Genomic DNA, 22,556 nt, shown 5'->3' with positions numbered 1-22,556 from the left:
AGCAATGAAAAATAAGTATTTCAATAAACATGTTGTTTGAAAATATACACTTCAAATTATGTTGTTCTTTGAAAAATATTGCAACATACCCTTGATTAATGAGAATATTAATTGTACCAATGAAGCGTATCCAGAATTAAGAGCGTTCAAAAGTCAAAGTCAGTCACAAACCACCAGTGTATGTGCAGGGGCATGCACCTCAGAGGCTCCAAAGAGCTTTGTCCTGCTGATATCCATATTGCCTCCAGGGTATGGCTACTACCAGACAGGTACTAAAAGGCAATGAGGCAACTTGCTCATTTGCACAAAATCAAAAACTTTGAGGGAACAAGACCTACCTGGATGTTGAATTGGTCCAATATTGTATTGAGTTCTTCTTTCTTAGTGGAAACCAAGTGTCCTTCAGAAAGAAGATAGACAAAAAAATGAAAATAATGGCCTATTGAAGCTGCATAATGAGCAATAATCATTAAAAACAAACAAGCAGTGAAAACCAAAGGAATCTAACCTTACCATTCATCCTATCCAAAAGTCTTTGATAACATCATGAGCCAAATAGTGCTGTTGTAGCGCGAGATTTGAGGGAACGGTTGGTGTTTGAAACACCAATTAGTGAAGCCTCTTCTTAACAGTCAAATGCTGGGTAAAGCTGACATGTTATTTTTTCTGACCCTGAGCTAGTTTAGACCTGGTAGAGATCAAGAGCCATTCATTTTGTGGAAGAAAATTCTGAGTAAAGGGTTAAAATTTCTGAGTTCCTAAAGCCTTGCACCTTCCTTTAATTAACAAACCATATACCTATTGCTTGCCTTAGTGCATAACACAGCTACGTAAACAAGATGAAGACAGTGAAGGTCATAAATTGTGGGGAGGACTCTGTGGGCTGTCAAGTCTTCTGATCATTAAGAGGTTTTCCTTCACATGTCAGGTACTAAAATGTAAAATAAATCAAGCCTTTGTACTTTAACAAACAAACCAGATTTAAAGATATAACAAACTTTCTATAATATCATAAATAAAGATCTACCATTCCACCTTGGGTTCTCAGTATGCTTGCAATAAACTATCTTAGTTTCAAACATGAATAACAACCTGTCTCTGTGTATTGTGGGAAGCCAATGCAGGCTGTCTCTAACATTTTGAATGCGTTAACTTACACAGGATTGAATTTTTTTAAAACTTTGGCTGATGTAATTGATTTTCTCTGTGCATGTATAAAAAACTCTCTCCTCAAGAGGAGGGCACTACCTCCTCTCCTGATCTCGATTCTACCCCTTCAGGTAACCCAGATCTGATTCTTTTTACTGATGGTTGATCACGTAAAACCTAATGATTTTGAGATGCTAGCTGGATATGCTGTGATGAATCCTCATAAGGTATAGGAAATGGCTTCTTCCCCTTCAGGAACATCAGTGCAAGCTGCTGAACTACTTGCACTCACGGGAGCTTGCATCTCAGCTGAGGGTAAAACTGTGAATATCTATGCTGATTCATGATTTGCTTTTGGGGCAGTACATGATTTCGGTACCCTATGGCAGCACAGAGAACTTATTACCTCCTCTGGTAAATCAATATAGCATGCTCAACTTAGTAAGAATTTGCTACAGGCTATTCTGTTGTCCCAGCAGATTGCTGAAATACAATGTGGTACCCATAGATATGACCCTGTGGCTCACGGTAATGCTGCACCAGATGCAGCCACTAAATCTTCTACTTTTTCCATGAAGGTCATAACCATTTCAAGAAACTTACAAAAGTTTACACCTCGACCCACAGAAGATTCCTTACTGGCAGTGCAGCAGAACAGCAGCTTGGAAAAATGGAGCAATGTATTTCATGGGGAAATTAACTGAAGCATTGGGGCAAGCCTTGGGATTCTCCTGGGAGTGGAATCTGCCCTACCAACCAAAGTCATTGGGATTAATGGAAGGATGAATAGAGTACTGAAAGACCCTCTGACCAAAGTAAGACAAGAGGCAGGATTGACATGGCCTGAGGCACTGCTGACTGCTCTGCATACCTTGACCCCTTTTGACGTATGAAGACCCATGCCCACTGGCTCTGGACCCCGTTTGACAAGTGCCCAAAGAGCGCTGATATGGACTGATGAGGGAGTTAGATATGGCCCTTGTGGCTAAAGGGATCAGGGGGTATGGGGGGAAGGCTAGTACAGGGCTCTGAGTTGGATGATCAGCCATGATCATACTGAATGGCGAATGGCCTACTCCTGCACCTATTTTCTATGTTTCTATGAGAAAACCCTAGAGACAGTAAAAGCCCTAGGTGATGCTATTAAAATGAATCAAGGAAAAGTGACCGTAGCCCTGCCCAAACCTGGGGAGGGAAATGCACATCAATTTAAACCAGGTAATTACGTATATATTAAAACCACTGAAAAAATACTCTCTCCCTCTTAGCAGGAGGGACCCTATCAAGTGCTGCTCACCATCCATACAGCTGTCAAGGTACAAGGCAAAGCCGACTGGTTGCATGGAACCAAATGTCAGCTGTATCAGCCCTCTCTTCCGGAGCCCACTGGAAAAAGAAACTGAAGAAAAATGAGCAACATACATCAAAGTTGCTGGTGAACGCAGCAGGCCAAGCATCATCTATAGGAAGAGGTGCAGTCGACGTTTCAGGCCGAGACCCTTCGTCAGGACTAACTGAAGGAAGAGTGAGTAAGGGATTTGAAAGTTGGAGGGGGAAGGGGAGATGCAAAATGATAGGAGAAGACAGGAGGGGGAGGCATAGAGCCGAGAGCTGGACAGGTGATAGGCAAAAGGGGATATGAGAGGATCATGGGACAGGAGGTCCGGGAAGAAAGACAAGGCGGGGGGGGGGGGGGACCCAGAGGATGGGCAAGAGGTATATTCAGAGGGACAGAGGGAGAAAAAGGAGAGTGAGAGAAAGAATGTGTGCATAAAAATGAGTAACAGATGGGGTACGAGGGGGAGGTGGGGCCTTCGCGGAAGTTAGAGAAGTCGATGTTCATGCCATCAGGTTGGAGGCTACCCAGACGGAATATAAGGTGTTGTTCCTCCAACCTGAGTGTGGCTTCATCTCCACAGTAGAGGAGGCCGTGGACAGACATGTCAGAATGGGAATGGGATGTGGAATTAAAATGTGTGGCCACTGGGAGATCCTGCTTTCTCTGGCGGACAGAGCGTAGATGTTCAGCAAAGCGGTCTCCCAGTCTGCGTCGGGTCTCACCAATATATAAAAGGCCACATCGGGAGCACCGGACGCAGTATATCACCCCAGTCGACTCACAGGTGAAGTGATGCCTCACCTGGAAGGACTGTTTGGGGCCGGTAAGGGAGGAAGTGTAAGGGCATGTGTAGCACTTGTTCCGCTTACACGGATAAGTGCCAGGAGGGAGATCAGTGGGGAGGGATGGGGGGGACGAATGGACAAGGGAAGAAAAATGAAGTGGCTAGCCATAAGTGGACCAGATGGTGTACACCCCAGAGTTCCCCAAGGGAATCTCTAAAGAGATTGTGGAGGCATTAGCAATGATCTTTCAAGAATCACTGAATTCCGGAATGGTTCTGGAAGACTGGAAAATTACAAATGTCACTTCACTCTTCAAAAAGGGAGAGAGGGAGAAGAAAGGAAACTATAGGGCAATTAGTGTGACCTCAGTGGTCAGGAAGATGCCGCAGTTGATTATTAAGGATGAGGTCTCAGGGTACTTGGAGGTACATAATAAAGTAAGCTGCCCAACAAATTCATTGAAATTCTTTGAAGAAATAACAAGATAGACAAAGGAAATCAGTTGACATTCTGTATTTGGATATTCAGAAGGCCTTTGACAAGGTGCCACACATGAACCTGCTTAACAAGCTACGAGCGCATTGGATAAAGCAGTGGCTAAAGCATGGGATAAAGGGAGCCTTTTCTGATTGGCCACCGATGACAAGTGGGATTCCACAAGGCTATGTTGGAACCAATTCTTTTTCCATTATACGTCAGTGATTTGGATGATGGAATTGATGGATTTGTTATGAAGTTTGCAGACGATATGAAGGTAAGCAGAGGGGCAGGTAGTTTTGAGGAAGTAGAGAAGCTACAGAAAAACATACGACAGATCAGGAAAATGGGCAAAGAAGTGGCAGATGGAATACAGTGATGGCGAGTGTATGGTCATGCACTTTGGTAGAGGAAATCAAAGGGTTGACTGTTTTCTAAATAGAGAGAAAATACAAAAAAACTGAGGCGAAAAGGAACTTGGGAGTCCTTGTACAGGTTTCCCTAAAGGTTAATTTTCAGGTTGAGTCTGTAGTGAGGAAAGTGAATGTGACGCTAGCAGTCATTTCAAGAGGACTAGAATATAAAAGCAAGGATGAAATGTTGGACTTTATAAAGCACTGTTGAGGCCTCACTTGATGTATTGTGAGCAGTTTTGAACCCCATATCTTTAAACGGATGTGCTGAACTGGAGAGGGTTCAATGGAGGTTCATGAAAATGATTCCAGGATTGAGTGGCTTGTCGTATGAAGAGGACACAGCCTCAAAATAGAGGGACGTCCTTTTAGAACAGATGGCCTAAAACTGCTCCAAATCCACTGTAACCACTTCTCAATTCTCAACTTAAAATAGCCATCTTAATCGGCACACAGCATCACTAGTGTAGTGTAACCACTTTATGCCATCAACAAAAATGCAGATTGCTACTCAAACAGCAGCCACAGCCCACCAGTAACAACTCTGAGCACTAAGAATATCAAGGGTATCAGGCACATTGGAATACTACCATCTACAGGTTCTTCCCCAAGTTGCACAACATTCTGATATGGAAATATGTTGTCCTCCTCTCATTGCTACCCGATCCAAATACTAAATTTTGCTGCAAACAGCACTCTGGGATGAGTTTCACCGCAAGACCTATGGCAATTCTAAGAGATGGATTACCAGAATCTTCAAGGATAATTGGACGTGGGCAACAATGACACCCACATCCCAAAAAATAACTTTAAAATAATAAAAAAACATAACTTTACCTGACTGACTTTTCAATTTGTATTGTCTTATTCCATCCCCTGAAATACGTTGCTCCACAATGACAGCCTCTCCATATTTATTAGGTTTAAATGCATCAGGTCCTCTGTTTCTTAATGTTATTGAAATATCTGCAGAACTACAAATGAAAAGTTAGAAATTAAAGTTGATATTTACTGAGTGTTCAACGCTCTTGTCTTCGAATAATGTCACCAGATCACTGAATAAATTATTCAAATGGAGTTTTAAATGGGGTCCAAGACCACAAAAATAAAATTGGATAAATATCAAGTATCATGGGAGAGGCTCTCCACCCATGCCGAACCAAGGATCCAGTAATTTTAATGATTAAATAAAAACAGTAACCCCTCCCTCCCCAAATGTCATTCTAAAACAACTATGGTCACTGCTTCTCTACCATATATTGGAGCTAATAGTGCAGATTCCAGAGAATTCTAAATCGAGCAAGTTGCCATGATGTCTAGAAAAAGAGCTTACATCGCTATAGATTTCCGGTCAGTTTTTAAAATATTTATTTAAAACAAAATAATTTTCTTTGTTTGAAGTAAGCTGAATGATCACATTCAAGCTATACAGAGTAATAATGTAAAATGAATGATTAAATGATTAAACCTTACTTTTGACCACTTTTTACAAATCCTTTTATAGAGGATCCCCGATTTGTGGCAGTAGCTTTCCCACCAAGCCCTACAATAAGGGCTGTTAGTACAGCACTCTTCCCACCTACGGACAGAACGAGAACAAATATGTTGAAATATTCTTGTGCATTAGTCTTGCCCCTTTTTCTCCCGCAGCAATTTCACAACACCGTGATTCTACTGTCTAGTAAGAAGTCTGTAAGAAACATATTAAGATGCACAGTTAACTAACAACTGCACTTTTGAAGATAAGTAGAAAGGGTAGCAAATTGACATAGAAAATCAAGAATACTACTAATTCTTATTACATAAAATGGTGATGTTTACTGGGAACAATATTTAGTCACTTGGACTGTTGGCTGGTTATAACAAGGTAAAAAAGTAATCCATATGGGCCATAGAGATAAATTGTCCTTAGATAATAATAGACCATAATATCGCCTAAACTCAGATTTAAAATATATTCATGGCAAATAACAGACAATCATATCACCGAATTGAGTAAGATAGGTTTGCTATGAAATGTAACAGTCGTGCAGTGGAGGAGGGGTTGGGGGGAATTAATGTAATTCGCACCCTGTGGCATTTAATCATTTTTCTTATTTTTGGATTTTGACAATATATTTTTAATCCAAATTGTTTGACATAGAGTAGATTGTTCATTACAAATTGATTAGTTTTCAAAAAAGCTCCTTCAAGGAGTTCTGCAGGCTCTATAATTAAAGAAATTCAGCATGGGAACTTCTTTATAGTGTAGGTTCAGGAATTGGACAATCAGAGCTGCCACCAAGAGATAATGACAGCAAAAGGTGGTAATATTCTATGTAATAAAACTGGACATTAGAATACAGAAACATTTCTCAGACATACAATAAATAGGATTGAAGCTTTATAGATTATAAAGCGCAAGTATATTTCCTTTAAATATTTCTGATAGCAAATATAAATATTAGAAATAAATGGAAAATCTCAAGGTAATCTATAAAAGTCTGCTTGAAGATTAAAACAGCAAGTTGATAGTTGAGAGGAAAACACAAATTCAGCAACAGCTGACAACACTTACTTCCATTGTTTCCAACCACAAAATTCACATTGGGTCCAAACTTAAAAGGTCCAAGGCAAGCATGGCACATAAAATTTTTCAACGAAATACTTTCGATTATTCCTACTTCACCTTCATTCTGGGAAAACAAAGTCCAAATTAGATCTATACAAACTGTATAAGTAGCATGAAAAATAAGAATACTGTATATTATGCTTTTGATCAGAACCTTAGCCCATGCTGTGAAGCAGAAAGAATACCTGTAAAGAAATGGATTACACAGGCCATACATGTATAAGCCTTCAGGCCATTATCTGTTCATGCGGATGTTGGCGTGACAGTCAAGTCTCCTCTTGTGTGCCTTTATCCTCTATGGCAGCAAGTTTCACATTCTCACCAAAATTTGAAAAATCAAATTCCATCCAAACTTCCTATTAAATTACTCAATGACTGTCTAATACCAGCAGACTCCTAAGCATTATCTCAATTTTTCGTAATTTAAACAATTCTTTAGCTACCATTTCTCAAGTCCCAGTCTATTTGTCCTTTCCTTTTTGGTACTCCTGCTCACTTCTGGTCTCATCTTTGTACATTTTATCCACACCCGTTCCAGCCACAGTCAATCAAGCTTTAGATGATCTGAACAATGGGAGCAACATGCACGAAACAGTGCACCCTAATGCCTTCACCATCATTTTGGAAAATTTTAACCAGGCCAGTCTGAAAAAAAATCACTAAGCAATTACGATCAACAGATCACTTGCAATACTAGACGAAACAACACACTGGACCATTGTCACACCACCATCAAGAATGCCTACTGTGCTATTCCACGCCCTCACTTCGGGAAGTCTGATCACCTGGCTGTACTTCTACTCCGAGTATAGGCAGAGACTGAAGACTGCAGCACCAGTAGTGAGGACCAAGAATATCCGGACAAGGGAAGCACAGGAGCGCCTACAGGTCTAGTTCGAATCGGTGGACTAGACTGTATTCAGGGATTCATCTTCAAACCTAGGTGAGTATGCTGCAGTTGTTACCAACATCATTAAAACCTGTGTGGATGAGTGTGTGCTTACTGTACATTCCCAAACCAAAAGCCGTGGATGAACCAGGAGGTACGTCATCTACTGAAGGCTAGATCTATGGCATTCAAGTCTGGTGACCCAGGCCTGTACCAGAACACCGGGTATGATTTTTGGAGGGCCGTTTCAAGGGTGAAGAAACAATTTAGACCGAGGTTGGAGGCAACATCGGATGTATGACAACTCTGGCAGGGTTTACAAGACATTACTTCTTACAAAGTGAAACCCAATAGCATGAATGGCAGTGATGCTTCACTACCAGATAAACTCAATGCCTTCTATGCCTGCTTTGAAAGGGAGAATACAACTACAGCTATGAAGATCCCTGCTGCACCCAATGACCCTGTAATCTCTGTCTCAGAGGCCGATGTTAGGCTGTCTAAAGAGAGTGAACCGTCACAAGGGGAAAGTCCTGATGGAGTACCTGGTAAGGCTTTGAAAACCTGTGCCAACCAATTAACGGGGTAATTCAAGGACATTTTCAACCTCTCACTGCTACAGGTGAAAGTTCCCACTTGCTTCAAAACGGCAATAATCATACCAGTGCCTAAGAAGAATAATGTGAGCTACCTTAATGACCATCACCCGGTAGCATCTACAGTGATGGAATGCTTTGAGAGGTTGGTCATGACTAAGCTGAACTCCGGCCTCAGCAAGGACCTGGACCCACTGCAATTTGCTTATCACCACAATAGGTCAACAGCAGATGCAATCTCAATGGCTCTTCACACAGCTTTAGACCACCTGGACAACACAAACATCGATGTCAGGATGCCGTTCATCGACTATAGCTCAGCATTTAATACCATCATTCCATCAGGCTTTATGTGTTAATGCAAGGAGCATTCGTAATAAGGTGGATGAATTGAAAGTGCAGATTGTTATTAATGATTATGATATAGTTGGGATCACAGAGACATGGCTCCAGGGTGACCAGGGATGGGAGCTCAACGTTCAGGGATATTCAATATTCAGGAGGGATAGACATGAAGGAAGGGGAGGTGGGGTGGCGTTGCTGGTTAAAAAAGAGATTAACGCAATAGAAAGGAAGGACATAAGCCGGGAAGATGTGGAATCGATATGGGTAGAGCTGCGTAACACTAAGGGGCAGAAGACGCTGGTGGGAGTTGTGTACAGGCCACCTAACAGTAGTAGTGAGGTCGGAGATGGTATTAAACAGGAAATTAGAAATGTGTGCAATAAAGGAACAGCAGTTATAATGGGTGACTTCAATCTACATGTAGACTGGGTGAACCAAATTGGTAAAGGTGCTGAGGAAGAGGATTTCTTGGAATGTATGCGGGATGGTTTTTTGAACCAACATGTCGAGGAACCGACTAGAGAGCAGGCTATTCTGGACTGGGTTTTGAGCAATGAGGAAGGGTTAATTAGCGATCTTGTCGTGAGAGGCCCCTTGGGTAAGAGTGACCATAATATGGTGGAATTCTTCATTAACATGGAGAGTGACGTAGTTAATTCAGAAACAAAGGTTCTGAACTTAAAGAGGGGTAACTTTGAAGGTATGAGACATGAATTAGCTAAGATAGACTGGCAAATGACACTTCAAGGATTGACGGTGGATATGCAATGGCAGGCATTTAAAGGTTGCATGGATGAACTACAACAATTGTTCATCCCAGTTTGGCAAAAGAATAAATCAAGGAAGGTAGTGCACCCGTGGCTGACAAGAGAAATTAGGGATAGTATCAATTCCAAAGAAGTAGCATACAAATTAGCCAGAGAAAGTGGCTCACCTGAGGACTGGGAGAAATTCAGAGTTCAGCAGAGGAGGACAAAGGGCTTAATTAGGAAGGGGAAAAAAGATTATGAGAGAAAACTGGCAGAGAACATAAAAACGGACTGTAAAAGCTTTTATAGATATGTAAAAAGGAAAAGACTGATAAAGACAAATGTAGGTCCCCTGCAAACAGAAACAGGTGAATTGATTATGGGGAGCAAGGACATGGCAGACCAATTGAATAATTACTTTGGTTCTGTCTTCACTAAGGAGGACATAAATAATCTTCCAGAAATAGTAAGGGACAGAGGGTCCAGTGAGATGGAGGAACTGAGCGAAATACATGTTAGTAGGGAAGTGGTGTTAGGTAAATTGAAGGGATTGAAGGCAGATAAATCCCCAGGGCCAGATGGTCTGCATCCCAGAGTGCTTAAGGAAGTGGCCCAAGAAATAGTGGATGCATTAGTGATAATTTTTCAAAACTCGTTAGATTCTGGACTAGTTCCTGAGGATTGGAGGGTGGCTGATGTAACCCCACTTTTTAAAAAAGGAGGGAGAGAGAAACCGGGGAATTATAGGCCGGTTAGCCTAACGTCGGTGGTGGGGAAACTGCTGGAGTCAGTTATCAAGGATGTGATAACAGCACATTTGGAAAGCGGTGAAATGATCGGACAAAGTCAGCATGGATTTGTGAAAGGAAAATCATGTCTGACGAATCTCATAGAATTTTTTGAGGATGTAACTAGTAGAGTGGATAGGGGAGAACCAGTGGATGTGGTATATTTGGATTTTCAAAAGGCTTTTGACAAGGTCCCACATAGGAGATTAGTGTGCAAACTTAAAGCACACGGTATTGGGGGTGAGGTATTGGTGTGGGTGGAGAATTGGTTAGCAGACAGGAAGCAAAGAGTGGGAATAAACGGGACCTTTTCAGAATGGCAGGCGGTGACTAGTGGGGTACCGCAAGGCTCAGTGCTGGGACCCCAGTTGTTTACAATATATATTAATGACTTGGATGAGGGAATTAAATGCAGCATCTCCAAGTTTGCGGATGACACGAAGCTGGGTGGCAGTGTTAGCAGTGAGGAGGATGCTAAGAGGATGCAGGGTGACTTGGATAGGTTGGGTGAGTGGGCAAACTCATGGCAGATGCAATTTAATGTGGATAAATGTGAAGTTATCCACTTTGGTGGCAAAAATAGGAAAACAGATTATTATCTGAATGGTGGCCGATTAGGAAAAGGGGAGGTGCAACGAGACCTGGGTGTCATTATACACCAGTCATTGAAAGTGGGCATGCAGGTACAGCAGGCGGTGAAAAAGGCGAACGGTATGCTGGCATTTATAGCGAGAGGATTCGAGTACAGGAGCAGGGAGGTACTACTGCAGTTGTACAAGGCCTTGGTGAGACCACACCTGGAGTATTGTGTGCAGTTTTGGTCCCCTAATCTGAGGAAAGACATCTTTGCCATAGAGGGAGTACAAAGAAGATTCACCAGATTGATTCCTGGGATGGCAGGTCTTTCATATGAAGAAAGACTGGATGAACTGGGCTTGTACTCGTTGGAATTTAGAAGATTGAGGGGGGATCTGATTGAAACGTATAAGATCCTAAAGGGATTGGACAGGCTAGATGCGGGAAGATTGTTCCCGATGTTGGGGAGGTCTAGAACGAGGGGTCACAGTTTGAGGATAGAGGGGAAGCCTTTTAGGACCGAGGTTAGGAGAAACTTCTTCACACAGAGAGTGGTGAATCTGTGGAATTCTCTGCCACAGCAAACTGTTGAGGCCAGTTCATTAGCTATGTTTAAAAGGAAGTTAGATATGGCCCTTGTGGCTACAGGGGTCAGGGGGTATGGAGGGAAGGCTGGGTTCTGAGTTGGATGATCAGCCATGATCATAATAAATGGCGGTGCAGGCTCGAAGGGCCGAATGGCCTACTCCTGCACCTATTTTCTATGTTTCTATGTTTCTATTCCCACAATCCTGACTGAAAAGTTGCAGAAACTGGGCTTCTGTACCTGCTTCTGCAATTGGATGCTCCACTTCCTAACCAGAAGACCACAATCTGTGTGGATTGGTGATAACATCTCCTTCTCGCTGACAATCAACACTGGTGCATCTTAAGGATGGTGCATGGCCCACTGCTCTACTCTCTCTATACCCATGACTGTGTGGCTAGGCATAGCTTAAATACCATCTATAAATCTGCTGATGATACAACAATTGTTGGTAGAATTTTAAATGGTGATGAGAGGACATATGGAGGCGAGATATGCCAACTAGTGGAGTGGTGTCGCAGCAACAACCTGGCACTCAACGTCAGTAAGATGAAAGAGCTGATTGTGGACTTCAGGAAGGGTAAGACGAAGGAGCACATACCAATCCTCATAAAGGGATCAGAAGTGGAGAGAGTGAGCAGTTTCAAGTTCCTGGGTGTCAAGATCTCTGAGGATCTAACCTGGTCTCAACATATCGATGTAGTCATAAAGAAGGCAAGACAGTGACTATACCTCATTCGGAATTTGAAGAGATTTGGTATGTCAACAAATACACTCAAAAACTTCTATAGATGTAATGTGGAGAGCATTCTGACAGGCTGAATCGCTTTCTAGTATGGGGTGGGGGGTGGGCTACTGCACAGGACCAAAAGAAGCTGTAAATCTGTAAATTTAGTCTGCTCCATCTAGGATACTAGCCTACAAAGTACCCAGGACATCTTCAAGGAGTGGTGCCTCAGAAAGGCAGCGTTCATTATTAAGGACCTCCAGCACTCAGGGCATGCCCTTTTCTCACTGTTACCATCAGGTAGGAGATACAGAAGGCTGAAGGCACACACTCAGCGATTCAGGAACAGCTTCTTCCCCTCTGCCATCCGATTCCTAAATGGACATTGAACCCGTGAATACTATCTCACTTTCTACCTAGATATTATTTCTGCTTTTGCGTGATTTTTAATCTATTCAATATACATATCCTGCAATTGATTGATTTTATATATAATCTATTCCTAAAATGTTGAGCATCTGTCATCAGACTCTTGTAGCTCCTCCTCCATGGCAGCAATGAGAAGGGGCTGTGTCCTGAGTAATGGGGTTTCTTAATGATGGATGCCCCCTTTTTTGAAGCATTGCCCTTCAAAAATGTCCTCGGTACTGGGGAGGCTAGTGCCGTGATAAAGCTGGTTGAGCATGCAACTTTCTGCAGGTTTTTCCCAATCCTGAGTTTTTAATTCTATCCCTCTAGGAGAAAACCCTAGTGCCTAGCTTGTTTTCTTAATGGCTAGTAAACGTATGACAAAATTATCAGCAGTTGTCATATTTCTATTCCTGAATCATTTTGATCCTCCACACCACTGAGATGAGCACATTTCCAGAAATAAACAAGCTCTTACCAACAAAGTATTCTTCCTCACAATTATTTCTCATTCAGCAAGTTTATAAAGAGCCTCTCTCTTTTCAGTCCCAGGCTAGCAATCCATTCTGCTTCTTGTTCTAATCCCACATTTTCTGACCTCATTCATTAGTCCATTATGTTGTATATTATTGTTGGCCTTTTATAACTCCAGATAAATTATACCCTTTATATCACCACACTCTAGTCTTCCAGTTATTTCTTCAAAGTCAGCAAGCTTCCTCAATCAGGATTGCCTCAGTACAAAAAACAAAACCAATCCTCCGGAAATGCATTGCTTTCCAACTTATTGTTAAAATGTGCAGTGATACCTCGAAATATCTTGCCCTCTTTGAAATGGAATTTAGATAAGGGGATTTACCTAAAATATAATGAGAGTCTTCAAGATGGCACCAGCGAACACAACCAACGTGGCATCCTGCAGACAGTTCATGAAACAACTTTGTTTACTTCTTCTTTCAAATATAATTCTACTACTAAGCTGTGATTGGTACCCGTGACTTACATTTTGATGGTGTATTTTTGGGCCGATTGAGTACTCTGGTGCTTTGCTGTATCCAAGGAATTTCGGTGAGGTTGGGAGTGGAATGTGCAGTCTGGAGGTATGGAAGCCTGGAGTCAGGGAACGAACCTTTCTTCTCTTCGACTGAGGCATCAGGCAACGAGGACAAAAGCGGAGGGCGGGTGGGTGATTAGCGCTATTTGCCTGCATTTCATCAGTCTTCCTCTCCCTCTTGCTAGCTGCTGTCGGAGGAAAGTGCAGCAGTTTTGGGATCCACATTGCAGGGATTGACCAGCTAGATTGTGGACTCATTTTGGGGGACTTTGAGGTTCATGTTGCATGCATTTCTGGATTCTGGTTACTCATTCTTTTGCTCTTTTTGAGCAGTTTGATCAGGTGATTGATGTGGATGGGCTTTTGGGCTCTGCAGCCTGCAGTCAGTTACGGGGGCAACATTGAACTGAATAATACTGGACTCCTGGTTTGATGTTTGATATTCTATGTGTTGTTTGCTCATTTTTTGCCCTTTGCACAACTTGTTCTTTTCTTGTGTATTGGTTGTTTGTTGTTTTCTTGAACAGGTTCCAGGGTGTTACTTTGTTTTTTGGCTGCCCGCAGGAGGACAAATCTCAGAGTTGTATTCTGTATACTCACTTCGATAATAAATGTATTTGGAATCCTTGAATTAGTTTATTTAAAATACCCCCTTTTTCCAACCTGAGTACAATCACCTCATTATTTACCTTCAATAACCAATGCTGTACAGGTGTCCCCTGCTTTTCGAACGTTTGCTTTACGAAACCTCACTGTTACGAAAGACCTACATTAGTACCCTGTTTTCGCTTTCAGAAGGTGTTTTCACTGTTACGAAAAAAAATCAGTGCGGGATAAAAGGCAGCGTGCGCCCCAAGCAGCTGCTCCTCCCCCGGATTTGGAACAGCATTCTCACCGGCATTGCTTAAACACATGCCTGTGAGCAGTCATTTGCAAGATGAGTTCTATGGCGTCAGAAAAGCCTAAAAGAGCTCGTAAGGGTGTTACATTTAGCGTAAAACTAGACATAATTAAGCATTTCGATCGTGGTGAACGAAGCAAGGACCAAGTGAGTTTGGCTTGTGGAAGCTGACGAAGATGATGTTGAAGAGGTTTTGGCATCCCATGACCAAGAACTGATAGATGAAGAGCTGATGCAATTGGAAGAAAGGATAACAATTGAAACCGAATTCATTAGCGAAATGAACGTGACGCAACTGCGTGAGATTTTCACTGCAATGATAAAGTATGACTTTAATTTTGATAGGGTACGTAGGTTTAGGGGATATTTGCAAGATGAGTTGAGTCCTTACAAAGAACTGTATGATAGAAAAATATGCAAGGCTCAGCAGTCAAGCAAGCCTTCCACATCAGCCACAGCAGACAACGAACCTCAACCTTCGACATCGAGGCGGGCAGTCATAGGAGAAGATGAGCTGCCTGCTCTAATGGAAACAGACGACACCCCAGTGTCCCATCACCCCAACACCCAGACCACGGACAGATACTGTACCGATTCGCAGAGAATGCAGCAGTAACCGGGAGGCACACACCACATCTTTAAGAAAAAAGCCGAAATAAACATGCTAATTAATTAGGTGCCGCCTGACACGTAATTGTCGGCCCAGATCAAAGGCGACGCAGTCAGAAACCGGCACTGATCTGGGCCGGCATTTACGTGTCGGGTGGCACCTAATTAATTAGCATGTTTATTTTGGTTTTTTTCTTAAAGATGTGCTGGATGCCTCCCGGCTACCGCTGGACCCCTGCGTGCTTCGCGGTTCGGTATCTGTCGGCGGCCTGGAGGGTGGGGGCCACTGCACCAGCCAACCTGCGATGACTCAGTCTAACACACCATCATCAGTGTGCTCGGTGCTGTCCCGATTCCGGTAAGTGATACTACACCGTACATACATTATTTCTACTTTATATTGGCTGTGTATTTTTACGTGTTATTTGGTATGATTTGGCAGCTTCATAGCTTAAAGTTTACTGGAGAGCGCTTACGCCGTGTTTTTGCCGAAAGCGCTTGCATGAGATTTTCTGCCGATGGCGGAGAACAGTTCAGTAACGATTGTGGAAAAGTATTTCTACTTTATATAAGCTGTGTATTTATCATATCATTCCTGCTTTTACTATATGTTACTGTTATTTTAGGTTTTATGTGTTATTTGGTATGATTTGGTAGGTTATTTTTGGGTCTGCGAACACTCATAAAATTTTCCCATAGTAAATAAATGGTAATTGCTTCTTCACTTTAAGACATTTCGGCTTACGAACCGTTTCATAGGAACGCTCTACCTTCGGATGGCGGAGGAAACCTGTATCTGCTTTTCCTGTTCTTATAAGAGGTAAAGCAAAATGATATAATTATTCTGCTATCTTCCTATTATGTTTTTTTAAAAATTTTTTTAAATTTGAGGTACAGCACTTAACAGTCCCTTTTGGCCCAATGAGCCACACCATCCAGCAACCCACCAATCTAACCCTAGCCTGATCAAAGAACAATTTACAATGACCAATCAACCTACTTGGTTAATTGGACCATGGGAGGAAACTGGAGAGCCCCGAGGAAATTCATGCACACATGGAAAGAACGTACAGACTTTCTCAAAAGACATCAAAATTGAATTCTGAACTCCAACATCCCAAGCTGTAAAATAGTTTTGGGCTAACAGCTACGCTACTGTGGCACCCTATTATATTGATCAATCTTTTAATGACATATTCCTATTCTATTCTTTTTTAAACTGAGAGCATAGATCTTGTTTTTTCTTTCTGACACGAGCAAACCCCAAATACAGAATATAACATTTAGAGCTCCATCCAGCTGATTATTAAGCAACAGAAGTCTTCAACTGCCATTTAAGAGCCTCTCTAGTATAATTTCCTTAGCATCTAAATGATTTTTCGACAAATACTTTCGACAACCTGAAGAATACCGGTATTACAAGTGTTGAGGGGTCATAAGGAGTCAAAAGCAGTCTCTTTTCCCATCTACAACACTTTAGTCACCTGCCAAAATGCGCAAACTCCAGTATTTATCATATCCAAGGTACAAAAAAGATGCAGAATAAATAAGTACATACTCAATTTCTCCAACAAAACAAAAATCAATGTGAGCCAGTATAGTTTCAATTATCTCTTACATGATGAAAATTTACCTCGTTTTAAGCTGATTATTCAGTTACAGACTTATCACGTGTTTTACATTTGAAGACAAACATGCTTTGGCCTCAACCATATGCATTCTCAGTCATCTTAGAAGTAGAATGAAATAATAAAATCTTTGAAGATATGATACTCTATATAAAGTCTACCCCTAAATCTTTGGAAAATGTTGGATGTCAATAATCAAGGATACAAAGACTGAACACCAAAGATACCCAAACCAGAAGGGAAGACATTCATTATCAAGTCCACTATGATTACGGGAAGTACAATGAGGCCTAAAGTGAAGATCAAGGGCTAGGTGCACACTCAGAAGCACAATAAAAAATGCAAATTATTTCAAAACCAACATAATCAAGACATTTAAATTACTTCTTCCACAACTTTCCTCTTCCAAAAACAAAATGGTAAATAAATCAAAAATTAACAGGTTATGATCATTTAAAAAAAACTGACAATGCTGAAGCATGTAATAGGGTAAGCATCATCCATGAGGATAACATGAAAAGGGTAATTACCTCAAATTGATAAATTCTAATGTTAGAGTCCCAAGGTCTACTATGTGCCCAAATAGAATGAGATGCTGTTCCTGGAGCAACACAAGAAGCTGAAGACAGAGGTCAAAGCAGAAGTAGGATGCAGAATTTATTTGACAAATAACCAAAATCTCAACATCACCCTTGCAGCCTGAAAAGAGTTGTACTGCAAGTAGTTTGGTTTCATGTTTGTACTATTTTGCTTCATCCTGGAGAAGTACTATCCTTAGACAGTACTGCTTCTACACATTATAAATAACTTACCATGAGTGAGTTTGGAAGAGAGTCGCCACTTTGCCCATTGATTGCTGCAGCATTCCAATTACTTCCGTTAACTTCATCTGGATCACTTTCCTTAATGATTTCAGTTTTGATTCTTTTTGTGGACACTACCACTTCAGAAGCATGTTCTTTTCGTTTTGACATGTTAAATGACTAGAACCACAAATAAGAAAAATGCCAAATCATTACCATTATTACCTTAAACTCCTTCAGAACTGAGTTTAAATTGAACATGCCTGTATATTTTTGTTTTAAACTGACTTGGTCGAAGAATTCCAAAACATTCAAGCAGATTACAATACTCCCTGAAATATAGCTAAATCTATTCTGACTGCATCTCAGAGATGAACTCATCTCTAAATCTTCAGCCTTCTCTTCAAAGTACATTCTTCTGGTATTAACAAATTCATAAACTGATCTGTAATCAAAACAGAAAATACCAGATAGACTAAAAAGAGCTGTAAAAAGAGTAACATTCTTTGACCCATGCTAAATAAATGCTGCCTAACCTGTGGAGTATTTCCAGTATATTCTGTTTCGGTTCAGATTTCCAGCATCTGCATTTTTGTTTTATTTCCCTCAACTGTGGGGAAAATTAGTTACTGGAATTCAACATGGATAACAGTTCCAAAGAATAAACAAAACAGTGGTAGATGCGCAAGTGAACAAAAGGGATGCTCACACAGACCACTTGCAGCAACAATAAAATGGTTTATATTCTAATATATGAATTAATCTAATCCATGTGAATATAGAGTAAGGAGTTCCTTAATGTGATTCAATATACTGTATCTGGTATTATTATATTTTGTCTTCTGTTTTATAACATGTAATCTCTTGAACATATTCTTCTATATACAAATCAATAAAAATATTGAAAAAGAAAGATATTTGGTGCTTTATATTAAGAGCATCTAAGTGCTATGGATTAATCTCTTAAAAGCCCTTATATAGTCTATTCTGCTGCAACACCCTCTAAGTTTTCTAATGACTAGAAAATCTGATGGAATTTTCTATCAACAATATCAACAAGGTCTTGAACTTCAAATCATGAAACCACCATCATATCATGTGACACACATAAAAGTTGCTGGTGAACGCAGCAGGCCGGGCAGCATCTCTATGAAGAGGTACAGTCGACGAGTCGGGCCGAGACCCTTCATCAGGACTAACCGAAGTCCTGACGAAGGGTCTCGGCCTGAAACGTCGACTGTACCTCTTCCTAGAGATGCTGCCTGGCCTGCTGCATCACCAGCAACTTTTATGTGTGTTGCTTGAAATTCCAGCATCTGCAGATTTCCTCGTGTTTGCGTTTTTAAAATCATACCATGTGATTTATTTTATTGTTGAAAGGCTGCCACATGCCAACTGCTCTTCTGCAAGGGTACTAATGGTCACCCATATATGGGAACACACAAAGGTGCAACCTGCGTATATTCACTCACACTTGCATCCACGAGGATACAGGAGACCTTGCTTACTGCTTCAACTTTTCCCCTTCTTTTCAAATGCATGCATAATATTTCCATACGGCACAACTACTTACATTTCCAGATCCTAGCCCTGGCGACATACTTGGCTTGCCTTTCAGGACACAATTAATAGTGTGCAGATCTGCTTAGTTGTACTACAAACAAAAAGTAACGTGTCATTGACCAGCATTACCTTCTTTGATGATTGTGGGGTGGACAATATGACATAGCATCTGCTTAAAACAAATGTCATTCTTAAATACAGTGGCGCTAGAAAGTTTGTTTAAGGAGCTACAGGCCTCTTGCATTGGCTAGTGAAAGTGTTCATGAGTCTACCATCAAGCAAACAGTAAACAACAATGTTGTGCATGCAGGATTGCAAGAAAAAAAGCCACTACTCTCCAAGAAGAACACTGCTGCCTGTCTAAAGTCTGCTAAAGACCACGAGGATAAGCCAGAAGGTTATTGGAAGAATGTTCTGTGGATTGATGAGTACAAAATAGAACCTTTTTGGCTTAAATGAGAAGCGTTATGTTTGGCAAAAAGCAAACACTGCATTCCAGCACAAGAACCTCATCCCACTTGTGAAGCATGGTATTGGCAGGGTCACCGTTTGGGCCTGCTCTGCTGCCTCAGGACCAGGACAGCTTGGCGCTATTGATGGAACTATGAATTCTGAACTGTACCAGCAAATTCTACAGGAAAACACTATCCCGCCTGTGAACAGAAGCTCAAGAGAAAATGGGTCAAGCAGCATGACAACAACCCAAAACACATAAACCAGTTTGCCAAAGAATGGTTAAAGTCGTGCCTTAATCCTTTAGAAATATTGTGGAAGGACCTGAAGCAAGCAGTTCATGCAAGTAAGCCCACCAATATCGCAGAGGTGAAGCAGTTCTATAAGGAGGAATGATCTAAAATTCCTCCAAGCCGATGTACAGGATTGATCAACAGTTATCGAAAATGTTTGGTTGAAATTATTGCAGTACAAGGGAGTCACACCAGTTACTGAAAGCAAAGCTTCACATACATTTTCCAACAAATACATGTAATACTGGATCATTTTTCTCAATAAATAAATGAACAAATATAATGTTTTCTTTGTGTTATTTATTTAATTGGGCTGTCTTTATCTAATTTTAGGACTTGTGTGAAGATCTGATCACATTTTAGGTCACATATGCAGATTAAGAGAAAACTCTACAGGGTTCACGAACTTTCTAGCAACACTGTATATAGTCGGCCCTCCTTATCCGCGAGGGATTGGTTCTGAGACCCCCCCGCGGATGCTCAAGTCCCTTATTTAACCTCAGTGCGGGTGGACTTTAGGACCCAGGGCAGCACAGGACCCGCCGCCCTCAGTGTTTCTGTTCCGTTGACTTATAATATCTAATACAATGTAAATGCTATGTAAATAGTTGTTATACTGTATTGTTTAGGGAATAATGACAGGAAAAAAACTCTGTACATGTTCAGTACAGACGCAACCATCGTAGCTCTTCTGGGAATGCTGACGCCGCCTTGGCATCAGTCGTTGCCGATTCTCCCGTGATCTTTAAGTTCTTCAGGCTGCAGTGCTTTACATAGCTAGCCAGCCATCCCTAGTACTAACACTTCCACAAATTTCAGCTTCTTCCTGCTTTATTGTATGAATGCTTGATTTGTTCTTACCGACCTTACGGCTCACTGCGGAATGCGACATGCCACTTTTCGAAAGATCTAATATTTCTAATTTCTCGGCAAGAGATAGCACTTTACACTCCCTCTTAGCCTTTGAGGAATTGCTTTGACCATGTAATTACTTTTTAGGAGCCATTTTTTCACAGAAACAAAGTAGCAAACGAACGAGACGCAAGGAGAACAATGCTTTATTACATACCTCAAGGAGATCTGTGATTTTTTTTTGTGAGAATGATGTAATGGTCTTTTACAGGTCACCTGATGTAATTTTCCCACCGATGTGAGGTCACGTGATGACATGAGCACCACAGGTATATAAGGGAAGACCCCAGATGACGCAGTTAGTTTTTCGATTTTAGATTTCCAGCTAGAACGTACTGTGTCTCCGTTTCTGTTGCGTATTTGTTTTTATGACACAATTTCATTTTTAAAATGGTTGTTACGTTCTGTTGCAAGGTACAATAGTGCTGAACTGGAAATTTTTGCTAGATGTGTCGATGTACCTTATTCCAGCAGTAGTACGAGAGAGTTAAGACTTTATCGAAGTACTACCGAAGGATTGAGAGGAGTCGGTATTAACAAAGGATCGACCTTATTGAGTCTTCGTTGAAGGAGTAGTGACCTGCATCGAATATAACTCTTGCCAAAAGAGAAAAGGGTTCATGCAAGGTGCTCTCTCGAATTTAAGGTCAGTTGTTTTAAACTGGTTATTTCCTGCATCGTGAATCCTTTGGACAGAACCAGCAGGAAAGCTGCGTCTATGAAGAAATCCTTCTCCAGAGAAGTCTCTCCCAATTGAACGTATAAATCTGTTGGACTTTCAAATTTACCATTCTAAGAACTATATCTGACTTTACCGCTTTAAGAACTGTTTTCACATTTAACGCTTTAAGAACCAGTGCCGAATGACGATTTGTTGAATGGCTGCATAGCGGTTAACTGCCGGTTAAGGTTTTTGTTTGTTTTTTTTATTGTTTATCCATGTTTAATAAATGTTTGGTTGTTTTTATATAACCTGTCTCGATTGATATTCATTGTTGCCGGTTACGTAACATAATCCGTGGGGGCTCGTCCGGGATAAGTTCTGATTTTATGTTTAAGTGCTGGTAATTGCCATTCTGATTTGGAAAAGGGAAATACCCGATTTTTTTTTGGTTTGATTGGTGTGTGAGTGGTAGTCGGCAACAATGAATATTGACGGGTTTATGGACACGCCTGACTCGGGGTCTTTAGCGAATGCGTGAAAACCTGAGGTATTGGAGATTGCTAGGAGATTGGATATTACAGGAATTACGAAGAATTCCACCAAGGCTTTCATACAAAGAAAAATCGCTGAGCATTGAATTACTTTAAAAATGTTGATGAGGAGGTGTTAGTGTGACGAGAATACACATAAAATTAAGATGTTTGCTGGCCTAGGTTAGCATCAGTGACATCAGCAAGTGGTCTGCCACCTGCCCTCAGGGGAAGGAGAGATAAGGAACAATGGAGCAGCGTCTGGAGATGTGTAATGAAGGGACGTGGGAGAGAGAGCTGTCTGGAGCGGCTCCCCCTTTGAACCCTGAACTGTTTGAAGTGATGGACAGGCGATACCCCTGCAGGGGGATAAAAAGGGACCAGTTCGCTAAGGCGACACACACGCCACCCTAAGTAACGAGACCCTGGAAGCGGTACGCTTCTCACGAGTCGGTGGGAAGTACCAGACAACGGCCAGGGTGGAAAGGTACGATCAGCGGGAACCCGGTGTGTGTCCGCCCTTGCCTGGGTGCCGGGTTCACTGCAGAGGATCGACCGCATCTGGAGGAGGGGTCACAGTCGGTGACCTCAGGTGACATCACCAAGGACCTGCCCAAAAGCTGCTTGTGAGCAATTATCGCCGGTCTGTGAGTGAAGCCATGTCTGAATGATCAGTTGTTCCTGTTCTCTCTCTCTCTCCCCCCCCCA

The 22,556-nt window shown here is 41.6% G+C and overlaps 1 protein-coding gene across 3 annotated transcripts in view; it reads right to left on the bottom strand.

Moving 5' to 3' along the window:
- si:dkey-119f1.1 (Structural maintenance of chromosomes protein 6-like) overlaps nt 1-22,556 on the bottom strand; it is an 80,692-nt gene that overhangs the window by 51,763 nt on the left and 6,373 nt on the right. The window contains exons 2-6 of one of the 3 annotated variants that reach the window (XM_063037212.1): nt 17,443-17,613; nt 6,721-6,838; nt 5,637-5,742; nt 5,001-5,137; nt 339-400 (exon numbers count right to left, since the gene is read on the bottom strand). In XM_063037212.1, coding sequence (XP_062893282.1) covers nt 339-400; nt 5,001-5,137; nt 5,637-5,742; nt 6,721-6,838; nt 17,443-17,604 — 585 coding nt within the window. In that variant the 5' untranslated portion in view covers nt 17,605-17,613. Of the gene's footprint in view, nt 1-338; nt 401-5,000; nt 5,138-5,636; nt 5,743-6,720; nt 6,839-17,160; nt 17,190-17,442; nt 17,614-22,556 lie in introns of those variants that run through there. The other 2 variants (XM_063037222.1, XM_063037232.1) reach the window with 2 other exon arrangements.

Source organism: Mobula hypostoma, chromosome 2 (assembly GCF_963921235.1).
Source record: "Mobula hypostoma chromosome 2, sMobHyp1.1, whole genome shotgun sequence".
In the NCBI taxonomy this organism is placed as follows: domain Eukaryota; kingdom Metazoa; phylum Chordata; class Chondrichthyes; order Myliobatiformes; family Myliobatidae; genus Mobula; species Mobula hypostoma.
Note: the sequence above shows the minus strand (reverse complement) of the source record. Positions and strands in the feature narration are given on the sequence as shown.